The sequence below is a fragment of the Mytilus californianus genome, unplaced genomic scaffold (genome assembly GCF_021869535.1).
Source record: "Mytilus californianus isolate M0D057914Y unplaced genomic scaffold, xbMytCali1.0.p SCAF_2, whole genome shotgun sequence".
Taxonomy (NCBI): Eukaryota; Metazoa; Mollusca; class Bivalvia; order Mytilida; family Mytilidae; genus Mytilus; species Mytilus californianus.
In genome coordinates, this window is record NW_026262668.1 from 35,098,709 (window position 1) to 35,112,089 (window position 13,381).

A 13,381-nucleotide genomic window follows, 5' to 3' on the forward strand; every position below is an offset into this window, starting at 1 on the left:
GGTGTTAGTAGTTTTACCTAAATTACTAGTAAAACCATGATACTTATGTTTTAGAAAACGTCTTTCAAATATCGGTTACTCGACATTATTGGACAAAATCACATCACACATCAGCTTCTATCTAGCAATACAAAACTGCCGATTATTAAAGCGATTTCTTAACGTCCAGTGGCAAATATTTTTTTACAATTAAGGACAACAAATTACTATACATCATTCGGGAAAGTCGTAAGATATGATTTCAGCGTCTGCAAGACACGTTTAGTAGTAGAGCCCAAAATATAAGATCTTGAATACGGTATAATGCAAGTGTGTCCCATAAGGCTCTATACTTGGTCACTATCGGCATTGGTTGCTTGTAAAAAATATCGTTAATGCTTTCTAAAACAAAATGAAATTATTTGCAGATGATGTACCACTTTCCTGTGGTGTTGACGATCAAACACAGCAACATAGTCTCTCTATATCTGACTTTGTTGGCGTATATGATTGGGGTTGTAATTGGGTAGCTAATTTCAATGCAGAAGTTACAAAATCTGTATTGTTCTTTAATCACATGACTTTAATATTTCACTATTATAAATGGAAAATACTTCTAATCATAAACATGCAAGTTTAACCCTCAGCTCTCATGGTACATGGAAGAGTCAATTTATACTACCTACTCTAAAGCCTGTGCACGTTTGAATATATTGGGTATACTTATTTATAACTGACATGAAAGATTTAGAAAAAAATATATAGCATCTATATTTTCTTGAATATGGTAGTGTAGTGTGGGATAACTTTACTAAAGAATAGGCAGACTTAATTGAGTCAGCTCAGTATAAAGCCGTCAGGATAATAACTCGTCTGCAAAAAGGCACATCTGAGTCAAAATTATATTAAGAATAAGGTTGAGATTCCTTTCAAAGTAGACAAAAGAATCAAAAGTTATTCTTGTGCATAACGTCTTGTATGGATTACCACCTAGATAATTCACAGAAAATATAACATCTAATATTAATATCAATATTAACTATGCTCTTCGAAATCCCACAGTTTTTAATCAAGTATTCATTCTTTTTTAAATATTTGTTCAGGTGTGTACATAGAGAACTAATTTTCTCTCTCTTTCCTCTTCTACATATTATATTTTCATTCTTGTCTTACTGAAAACAAAACATAAACTTTACAATTCAAATTATCTGCATTGATATGATGGACTGTCTAATGTCTAATGTTATATACTGTTTGATATTTTTGTGCTGCTTACCATGTGTTTAAATGCCATGGTCACCCCACCTACAAAGTATCAAGTTTAGTTCACTTTTTATTTGGGATCTATATAGATTAAATATATAACCATTATTCATTAAGTTTCAGTATATATATAGTTGAATTTACATAATCCCTAGATTCATTTTTGGTGGACTGGACAATTCAAATATTGTTTTTTTTTGTTAAGATGTTTTGTCTATCTTGTATCCATACAGGATTAGCATTTGCACTGTGCTTGTTATTCAATTCATTTGATTATTAATAAATTATAATTTAAATGGAAATGATTAAATTCATCTAAGGTCAACAGTACTTAAAATTGGAAAGAACGGCTGTAGAGAGATCGTTGTGTCCGGTTTTTCGTTGGTTAATCTTTCAATCTTTGTATCCCCAACTCCTAAACAAATGACTAGATTCCAATGAAACTTTCATCAATGAATCAAAGTTTGCACCTTTTATTTTGTTTTTGAAACAAACTGATTTTAGAGTTCGTGTAGCAAACCATGGACAATGCTACACTAACAAAGGGAGTTTGCATCTTGTGTTTGTTGCGACTCTAGATGGACTGACGGTAATAACTTTACACTTTCACAGCATTTTTCTTACTTTATGTCATAATGCATTGATTAGTATATCTCCTACCTACTGATTGGAGTTGTAACGTGATAGTTGTGTCCAAACCCTGCTTAAACCAGTGAATGAACATCAATGAAAATTATTGATAATTTATAGCACACAATTGTCTCGTGCACATCTTACTTATTTTTTCTTTCCGAATAATTTTTCGGATAGATATTTCTAAAACATGGACTTTGATATTCCGATAAAAGGAACAGGCATCCGTAACGTCTGCTACCAAACTGACGAAATTTGACATGGCGTTGTCAGTTTGTTTTCGAGTTTTTATGTCCCTTTGGTATCTTTCGTCTCTCTTTCACAGAATCTCCAAAATATATGACATTATTCACCTCCTTCCTTATCTGAATGATATTTTTATGTTCATATAGCAAACAATTGTCTTTTCATACACACTTGCCAGTAAAACGTCTTTTAAAATGGATAGGGTAGTTTTCAATAATACATCTACACAAACGATTACTGACTTCTTGTGAACTGTTATCTTACTTGTTGTAGAGAAAATATCAGATTACCTAACAGCAATTTTTATGTAAGCTTTACAAACGGAATATTACAAAAATGATAGAATGACCAAAGTTATCATAATTCCACTTATTCAATTAATTTCTTTCTTTACAGAACTAAACCACAGTCTCGTGGTCAAATGGCCAGTCTTTACTATGAAGAACCAAAGAAACCACCGAAAGTAATTACATGGGATGAGGCTAGTAATGCCCGACCACCTCTAAGGATTGATATGGAGGGGCCTGGGCCATGTACATATTCAGCGCATAATGTTAAACCTCTCAACGAGACTAATGCTCCAGTTTGGACTTTTGGTGGAAAATGTGATCCCGAGAGAGGTAAATTATAACTTTTATGTATTACTTTTTTTGTATTTTTATGGCATAAAATTGGGTTTTTTTTCTTGTATCTATTTTTTTATTATTAGGATGAAAAATGTTGTTCTGCTTTTTTTGTTGTTGTAATCTCTGTCCTTCCTTTTTATTTTTCACTCTATTCGGTCCTGCCTTTTTTTATTAGTTTATCCTGACGTTTTTTTTTAAATACATGTAAATTGTCATCCTGCTTTTTTTTTTTTTTGCAAAGTTCCTCATCCTGCATTTTTTTTTTACTCCCAAACTCCTGTCCTGCCTTTATTTTATTAGTTTATCCTGACTTTTTTTTACCTAAATTGTCATCTTGCTTTTCTTTTTTTAACAAAGTTACTCATCCTGCCTTTTTTTTTACTCCAAACTCGTGTCCTGCCTTTTTTTTTCAAATTTCATCCTAGTCGCCCCCCATAAAAATCAAATGGTAGTTCCCTATATTAAATCCCTATCCCTCTTTTCAGGACCATTTGCTGCAACATTTGGCAATTTACCAAAAAGCAAAGTGTTACTCTTGTCCACGTCGTCCAGGAGAGTCTGTAGTTTTGCATCGGTAGAATTCGAATTTCGTCTCTTATATTCACACGTATCATCGCATGTTATTTGCAGTAATATAATAGTTGAAGTACTCAGTATTTATATGAAAGATGCACGAGATTTGCCTTTGAACTTTTAAGTATGAAACCGTGACACTTCGAATTCAGCTCACTCAAAGCATATAATGATTTTACCGGTTATATATTTTATTTTAACTATTTACAATTCGTTTGTTTCAATTCTTCTATAAAACGGAGTTATATTTTTGTCTTATGTTTTGTTTTATGAGTTTAAATGTACAATTATAATATAAAAAGTATTTATCACCTTTAATTTAAAACTAATAATTATTTTCTAATTATTTACCTTTTTTCATATTATAGTTATTGGTTAAATTTGATACAATATTTTCATTTTTTCATTTTTAATTTGTTATTTTCTTTTACGCCAATACTTAGGACAGCGGTTAGGACATCCGAGCTAAGATAATCATAAGATAGCTTCGATGTGCATGCTGAGACATGTCGTAAGTCGGTCCTAACTTTATCCTAATTTCTGTCCTAATAAATTCTTAGGACCGATCTTAGGACAGTTTCGATAAACAGGCCCCTGGCTTATAATTTTGTACGCCAGAAGCGCGTTTTGCTACAAAAGACTCATCAGTGACGCTCGAATCAAAAAAGTTAAAAGTCAAAATAAAGTACGAAGTTGAAGAGCTTTGAGAACCAAAAATTCCGAAAGGTGTAACATATCCTAAAGTTCGTATCCTAAAGTTCCGACAGGGTTCAGGTAAAAATATTTTTACTATATTTTAAAACTTACTCGTAATAACTGAATCAAATAATTCATGACGATTGTAATGTAGAAATTTCTATTTTCAGAGGGTGGATGTAGGACATCCTGGGAGAAAACATGGTTCCAAACACCACATATATGGCAAACTAAAGTTGACTTCTATAATGATACCAGTGTAAGTCATTGAAAGTAAAAATTCGCGGCATAGAAAAATAGATTCGGCCACCACATCGAGTGTGATATGATACGACATTTCTCAACTCAATCAGTTAGATATTTAAATTTAGAACGCGAGGCTTGTCGAGTGAACCCGATGAAAGTTAATCAGTCTAGAACATGTGGCGTGCGTACTAATGTCGGTATCGTAAAAATGATTCTATTGAGCTTTTAAATCGTCTAATTAAAAATGAAAACATTTAAAAAGTGATTTTTTTTTATTCCAACACTTAATAGATTATATAATATTAATTATTATTATTATTATTATTATTATTATTATTATTATTATTATTATTCCAACACTTAATAGATTATATAATATTAATAATAATAGTTACTATTATGATTATGATTATTATTATTATTATTATTATTATTATTATTTAAAACACTATTATTCTGATTTATTTTATTATTAAATATCAATTTTCTCTTTTAAGTGGCCGTCACCAAATATATATAAACAGAGACCATTACTTGGTCCAAAGCAAAGAACCTTTTCAGAAGCTCCAAGTTTTACAATAGGAAATAGGAAAAACTTTAACTTAGAGAAGAAAGGTAAATGTGTACCAATTATTGTATTTGAAGAGATTTCGATATCTATGTCTTTAAAGGGAGAAAACTAGTTAGTTCGTCGCAAGTTCAGTGGCGGCCGGAGTGCAATAATTGTTTTAATTGCTCAAATACACCAACCTGCCATAAGAAAATTTGCGGAAAATTTGAGCAATTGAAATATTTGCATTAAATTTATTTTTACATTAGCTATAATATTTTGTGATATAATTGTGTTCTAGCTCACAATTTTCTAAATTTTCAGAAATTGTATGTATGAACCATCCGTGTTAAACTTTTTATTTTATATACTTGTACACATTATAAAGAGAGGACATTTCTTCTGTGTATGTGCATTTTTTTTTTACAATGATATATTTTTAATGTCAAGAAATCAGAATTTTTTTAAGAAATGTAATATTTTTATCTTTTTATGATTAAAATGGATGACAACATCTGTATATTTTTCACAATCCTGAAAAAAAACTATATTGTAATTATCAAGCAAAATTGGTTTCAATTTTAAGAATAGAGAAACACAATGACATATAAGCAATCAATGAGCGGAAATGATGAAAAATGATGAGAATAATAACAATAATTTTTCTATAATTATACGAGATACATCACTATATACTATTTAAAACAGAAAAATCTGGAGATGGACCATTTACACTCTGCTAATGGTTTAACAATTCACGAATAAAAAAAATCTACTTAGTAGTAGGCTCTTCGGCACTGATGGCATTAACGTCACAACTCAAAAAGATATATATACAGTTTATAACAGCCACAGGAACAGCTATGGCTAGTTTTAGATTGTTTAAGTTGTTATTTTATGACTCCATTGTTATACCCCCGCTTTAAAAAACTTGGGGGTATACTGTTTTACCTCTGTTTGTCCATCCATCCGTCCATCCGTCAGTCTGTCAGTCCGTCAGTCCGTCCATCCGTCCCATGAAAATTTTTCGTCACATCTTTTTCAGGAACTACAATACAAGGATTTCTGAAATTTGGTTTCAGGGTTTATACAAGTCATCTATACCGTGTGGTGCGTTTTCAGATTGATCACTCAACAACTTCCTGTTTACCGAACACTTACACCATTTTACACAACACATCCAAGTTGAATATTTTCGTCACATTTTTCTCAGGAACTACATTACAAGGATTTCTGAAATTTGGTTTCAGTGTTTATATAAGTCAGCTTTACCGTGTGATGAGTTTTCAGATTCATCACTCAACAACTTCCTGTTTACCGTCAAGTATTTGGGCTAGGGGTATCGTCAGTGAGCAGTAGCTCGCAGTTTCACTTGTTTTTTTCATTTTTTGAATATATAATACGTTTCTTTACATACTAGTATACTGTTGGCATTAAAAGCGCAAACAAAATTTTAGAGGCTAGGCGATTTGGTGATAAAGAGCCTAGACACGCAACTGCTTCACTTAAATGAAGTTTTAAAGTCACTAATGACACCCTTTTCGGATTTATAGTGAAGTGATTTTTACAAGAACTATCAATGGATGTTTGTATATGGTTTATCTTCTAGATTGCACTACCAATACATATTTCTTTGCTCACGAAGGGATGTAAAATCAATAATAATTCAACTTTTTCTTCCCATCTTTTTGCCAATTTTTTAGGTGCAGACAAAGAACCATCACCCAACAGCTACGAAAAATCATCAGCAGATAAAGCTACATTCAATAAAGCACCAGCATATTCCCATCAGTTCCGGAGATCAGGGACGGTTCTCTGGGCTCACCCTGGTAAGTATATTTATTTTCATTCAGCTGTTTTATGAACGTAATGCTATAATAACTGCGTCCTGTCTTTTTTGGGGATGTTGATCACCCTTTAATTTTGGAATCATAGACAGATAATGTGGAGTTAGAGAATATTATAAGTCTAAAGATGTGTGCAACGATATTGATAAAAGATAAAAACTATGATATACGAACAAATTAAAATGAAACCGATATTTTGACCCAACAAATGGCCTTCATCAGTGTCAGTCCCTTTTAAAAATGTGATAAAACAATTTTTAACAGGCGTAATTGAGAATGCTTACATCCGCATACTTAATTACACGCGAACGGGTATCTTTGATTACACAATACTGACCAACGAAATATAGTCCCCAATATGGACAGTGCATTACGTGTATGTTTTACCCCCATAGACCTTCCCAAATACATCTCCTCATGCTTTATGTACAAAACAGAAGCAAAAAGGCCGAGGGGAATAGTGGAGGGGGGAAATCGCACTGTAAAAAAAAATTCCAGTTCGATTTCCCCCATCATCCTTTTAAAAATAAAAATAAAACAGTTTAACTTACATGTCAGCAAAAAAGGGCTGTATCGCCGTTAGAGATTAAGAATGTGATGAAACTTTCTTAATGAGCTTTAAAAATATTAGATTATTTATAGCATCTATATCTGTTTAAAAATCAGTATAAATTAACATGTTTCAAAGAGTAACGTACATCAGTCATTTGACAAATAAACAGCAATGAAAAATGATGCAGAAAAACGTAAAGGAAATGAGTTGGCTCTTTAAAATCAAGTTATGTTTATGTATGTCATAAAACCAATATGTATTAATTATGCCAAATACAATATCTTTCATCTGGTGTTTGTTTCATGGTGTCAGCGTCAAGCTAACTTATTTGTGTTCTTATAATCATGTCATTTTTTCATATTTAGGGAAAACGCCAGGTCCAGCTGCTTACACACCTAGATTTGATGCCAACAAAACGAATAAACCTGCCTTTACGATTAGAAGTTTAAGGAGGGAGAAATCTCATGTTTTAGGGCCATTCTCAACATTCTGAAGCATTACGTGTTATCAGTAGATGTTCGTCAGAAACGATTGGACACTGGGATAATCATGATCACAACAATCGTCTTAGTGCTTATCATGCTTATAAAAGTTATTGCAAATATGTGAAATTTTCATGTATTGGCAAATCATGTGCAAAGTAACCTTTTGTCTTTTGTTATTATGATTATTTTTTTGAAACACTCCTGGAAATAATGTTTATCAGCTATTAAACTTCATTGTATGTTGTATCAGTAATTACAATGAGCACCTTTTTTTTCCAACTTTTTGCGCTGGATTTGCGCTATGGCGTCCATATAAAGAGATATGCCCTTTTCAAAGTACTGATATGTATACAATATATGTACATTGTTGCAAAATATAAAAAAAAATGTATGAGCTTTAGAAACAGGACGAAAAGCGAGGATCGACGATCTTTTCTCCTGTTTCGTAGCGAGTTCAAATAAATTTCATATTTCCGACAATACACATATATTGTTTTTATCCTGTAATTTACACCCTGCACTGTAAGGTTTAGTTTTTTTAACTCCAAACAGTTGTCTCTTGTTTTTAAAAGAAATAGACATAGTTCAAACGCGGACCGCGAAGAGAACACCAAAATGAACTGTTATCCAAAAAGAAATATTCACATTACCGTTTGCTCAACATGGAAGCGGAGTAACAGGAGGCAAATATTTATTTTGTTATTTGTACAAAAGTTGGCTGTTTGCAGGGTAAAAATGTTTCCATGACTGGTGTAGCTACATCAAAATTACTGTGATAGTGTGTCGAAAAATTACTGTGATAGTGTGTCTGGGTAATCGTTTGTGATACTGTGATATTTGTTAAATGTGATAAAAAAAAAATTCAAGTTAAACCCTTGAGTACACTTTACATGTAAATGCATATATGTATATATAATAAATTACAAAACAGTATTTCTTTATATGTGCATTTCTTACAATTTTTGAAATGATCCATATAATTAGATGTTGTTGAACAGTTTTCTTGTTAAAGAGAATTTTAATGACCAGTATTTTTTTATTAAACTGTTAACCATTATTTGTTTAAATGTTATTATATCTATCTTTTATATAATTTGCAGAATATAAGCACACATAAAATATAATATATAAATGTTAAAATGAGTTTGTTTATTCCAGAAAAAAGTATTATGTATCTCCTAATAATTATAAATATTCCATGGTTCCCAATTTTACGTTCCACTATTACTTTTGGAAAACAAGTCACTTAAAATATAGGATTATAAGATCTTATATTTGTTTACGTCGGTCGTTAAAAAAGACTCATCAGTGACGCTCAGATAAAAAAAAAGTTAAAAAGCCCAAATAATGTACGAAGATGAAGAGCATCGAGGACATAACATTCCAAAATATCATGCCTGAATATGCATATCTGGCTTTATCACACTGTTTGCATAACCCGAATAATCCAGTACTCATATTCCGCTTACTACGGTCGCTCTATTACTCAAAAAGAGGCGTGATCGAAGACGGCGATGGCTTTGATTATTCGATTTACTAGTTGCAGAAAAGTTTATTACTTGGAGTTGTTTAACGGCGGTTCAGGTAAGTACAAATGTAGACCATCAGGCGGTATTAAAAAAGAAATTGCATAACAATTGAAGTTGAATTAGAACACACTACTAGTATATGTTACAAAATAGATGTTTAAAACTGCATTTTTGTTGACCTAAGTCGAACTTCAAGTAATAAGATTCATCCATTGACCAATGCAAGGAATCAAATGGATAATCATCTGCCCGAGTAATTCATGATGCATAAAATATAATGCCCATTACTCGATGATTCATTCATATTCAGGACTAAAACAAATGAACGATAAATCCAATAAGTGAGCTCTGCAAAATCGGTCGACCAGGATTAGTTCATGTAACTGGAATATACGCTTGTTTTGGTAATAAAAAGTTTATACGATGAAAATTGAACTCAACAAAAAATAGTAAATGAAAAATAAATCAATGAAATATAATTTAATTAAATCTAGATTTCAGAAAGAACATATAATGAAATAAATGCAGTTGTTTGTTTTCAACAACAAAAGTGCAGATATGGACGGACTTTGCAATGGAATGTTTAAACTGCACAGTCTTTTATTGTTAAATGTTCACATAAATTATATGATGCTTAACTATCTTCAGGGTATTAACCCAATAAATGGAGAGAAAGTTTTGTAGTTTCAATATTCAAATCAGACAACCCAAAACTATAGAGGCATTGAAGTTGTAAGCTGCTTTCGGTATATTTTTTTTATTCTATTCTCAATACAAGACTAGATAACAAAACATAAAAATAGAAAACAACATAGTTCATGATAGCGGTGGCCATTTTGGGTTTGGATTGGCAGCAAAAACTCAAAATTAGTAAAAGGCCATCCCTACAATATTTCAATTCAATATGCGTGTCGATTCCTCAGAAGATCTTTGAAATTTCAGACAACGAAAACATATGAAAGAAAATTTAACAAATAGAAAATGGATTGTAATGAAGCTAATATATAAATAACAACGAGGTTTTATCACTTAGACTAGCTTGCAAAATAAGCTCTTCACGTCTAACTCTTCAAGTTTGTCTCTTCGCGTTTACCTCTTCACGTGTTTCGGTATTTATACATCTTTGACTTTCATATATTTGACTTTGAGCGTTCGTGGTGAAGATAATTCCGATTAGGACTGATATATAATTTATAAAGCGTGTTTTTCGTTTGTTCTTGTTTTTTGCATTTGCATTTGACAAAAGAAAATATGTACTCAAAGATGTTGTTAGTGATATAATCAATCTAAATCATTATTCAAAATGATAATATGTTATTCATTTCAACTTTTAAGTTTTCAAGTTTGTAGAAATCAGTCGAATTGTTAGTGTCTTAAAAGCTGTACATGTTTGTCTTTGTTTGAAAATCACCACAAGTACTTCCCTTCATCCATTCATTATGCGTAAGCATGGTAAAGGATGCATGGAAATTTCAGATCACTTCAATTTTATTTTTGTACCAAAACTTCATTTTAATTGATATGCATTTGCCAATCATAGTTAACTTTACAATAACTCATAGTACAACCAGTTTCTACGGCGAAAGCCTACACATAATTTATTAGCTTATACATGTACATGTAATTAAACAATTCGTTTGAGTGATTTTTATTTAGAGTGGGCGTAAGCAACACTCTGAAAAGTTACATGAATAAAATAGAAACACCTGTGATGGAATTTATAAATGTTTCATATAACTTATACTTTTCAGTTTCTCCAGAAGCATATGTCCAACCCAATTAACATGTTATCAGTTTATGACAACCGAAACAAAAATCGCTATTTAGACTCCATCATTTTCAGTCAAGTAAGATTGTATATCTTGAAACTTGTCACAGAAAGTCTGAAAAGAAATTTGTTTTTTTACAATCACTTCATTGAACATGCCAAACAATCTTTCGATGCTGGGTTTTAAAAGAAATACGGGAAGAGCTGACCCTCCTTGCGACCATAAGTTTTTTACCTTTAAGAAAATAACTTGAAAGTGACCGTTTATCTATGCAGTCATTAAGAAATATAAGCATTTCCATCATACACTTTGCTAAATTTTTGCTTTCGTCTATACATCGTAAATTGTGATGCAAAAGAACTGCTTTAAGCATATACGTTGTCAGCACGTGAGTTTCATCATGGTACATGCGAATTACGACAGATGAAAATCGGTCCGCGGTAATATTCAAACCAAGTTGTTTCATGCTCTCTACAGCGTCCCTTTGATTTGATTTTAGAAATTTAAGAATTCGGAAGCATTTCTTGTGTGTACTATCCATACTTCGTATCATCTCTGTCTCAATGGTTGACAAGGACAGCCTCCAACACAATTTCTGGTATGGATCTGCATGACCTCCGAGCTTACAGTCCATATTTACAGCTGGTACTAAACAAATATCACTAAAATGTTTACCTGTATTTACAAGTGCATTTTCTACAAAACGATAGTTTAATCCTACAAAAGGAATTGAATCTGAAAATACTCGAATTGCTGGAGTTACGTCGATGCAGATGCCATGTCGCTCACCTTTAGATGCAGATGTCCAAATCATTTCAATTTCTACGTTTGGTCCCTTCACAAACATATCTAAATGTTGCGCAACTTCCTCTACAAGAGTGAGATATCCCATCGGTTTGCTTATGCTTTGCTTATTTTTCGACATATGCACTGCCACGGAAGTAAATAAATTCCAAAATCGAATCCGAAATTTCACCGGCGATACATATCGGAAAGGTGGATTTTCAACATTAGTTACACGTTCCTCTTCGTCGTCGGCGAGAATCTCTACATTGAGATTCGATGACGAAGAACAACGAATGTGTGCAGTTCCAGAATTTCCACACTCATCTATGACCGTTACACAATCATTGTCTTTCGACTCATCAAAACATCGCACCAAAACCACGAAATCAAATTCATCTGGTCTCTTTAGTTTTGTTCCTTCTGCAATACTTCCCACGGACTGAAGTTTAATCACTTCGAAACAAGGATCAACTTGTTTGACGCCCGTCAGGATACTCCAAATCATTTCTGTTACTGCCTCGCGGAGTTCTTCATCCTCCTGTTTATCATCAGTTCTCAATAGCGTCTTGTCTAAATCATCTAAATAAGTCGAGAGAAGGTTAAAACCACATTCCTCTTTAATTTCCTGATGACTTTTATTACCATATAAAATCGTGTACACATTTGAATCCATTTTATATATGAAGAACTATTTATAAAACTGGGAAAAACCGTATCTCCTTTCATTTTATGATTATAGTTACTATGTATACATGACCTTAAAAATAAATCTGTATGACATAATACAACATGTACAAGTGATATGTTCTTAATTTTTTTTTTTTAGAATAGTATTACTTTAAGTGTACAATTTATTTCCAATATTGTTTGCCTTCCATTTCTGAATGAAAAACATTTTATATTCTGACCCTGGGTAAGATCGTTGTAACTGAAATGTATAACGTAATGTAAATAGACACTATATACATACATTGTCGGAAAATATAAATATTGTTTGTGCTTGCTAAAGAAACAGAAAGGGCAGTTTCTGTAAATGTATTGGTACTGCAGTCAGTTCGTATAGCGAGTACAAGTTATATATTTCCCGACAATATATGTATATTATATACAGTACGTGTACTGTTTTTTGATTGAGTTAAGCTTTCCAATTGATAGTTTATAGTGTGTTTTTCTATGTTGTGATGTTATACTATTGTTTCAGAAAAGGGAGAAGGTTTGGTACCATTAAAACGTTTAATCCCGCTGCAAATGTTTGCACCTGTCCTAAGTCAGGAATCTGATTACAGTAGTTGTCGTCTGTTTATGTAGTTCATACGTGTTTCTCGTTTCTCGTTTTTATATAGATTAGACCGTTGGTTTTCCCGTTTGAATGGTTTTACACTAGTAATATTTTGGGACCCTTTATAGCTTGCTGTTCGGTGTGAGCCAATGCTCCGTGTTGAAGGCCGTACCTTGACCTATAATGGTTTACTTTTATAAATTGTAACTTGGATGGAGAGTTGTCTCATTGGCACTCATACCACATCTTCCTATATCTGTACTGCAGCGTTTAGTATATAACCATAAACATTCTATTAGCGGAATTTTACACTCAAAACGG

General features: G+C 32.2%; 1 protein-coding gene across 4 annotated transcripts in view; it reads left to right on the forward strand.

Annotated features, from left to right (window-relative positions):
* LOC127729774 (protein STPG3-like) overlaps positions 1 to 8,754 on the forward strand; it is a 35,418-nt gene extending 26,664 nt beyond the window's left edge. For all 4 annotated transcript variants that reach the window (XM_052237654.1, XM_052237653.1, XM_052237655.1 and 1 more), the window contains 5 exons: positions 2,518 to 2,741; positions 4,187 to 4,275; positions 4,760 to 4,877; positions 6,516 to 6,641; positions 7,578 to 8,754. In XM_052237654.1, coding sequence (XP_052093614.1) covers positions 2,518 to 2,741; positions 4,187 to 4,275; positions 4,760 to 4,877; positions 6,516 to 6,641; positions 7,578 to 7,705 — 685 coding nt within the window. In that variant the 3' untranslated portion in view covers positions 7,706 to 8,754. The remainder of the gene's footprint in view (positions 1 to 2,517; positions 2,742 to 4,186; positions 4,276 to 4,759; positions 4,878 to 6,515; positions 6,642 to 7,577) is intronic.
* The last annotated feature ends 4,627 nt before the right edge of the window (positions 8,755 to 13,381 follow it).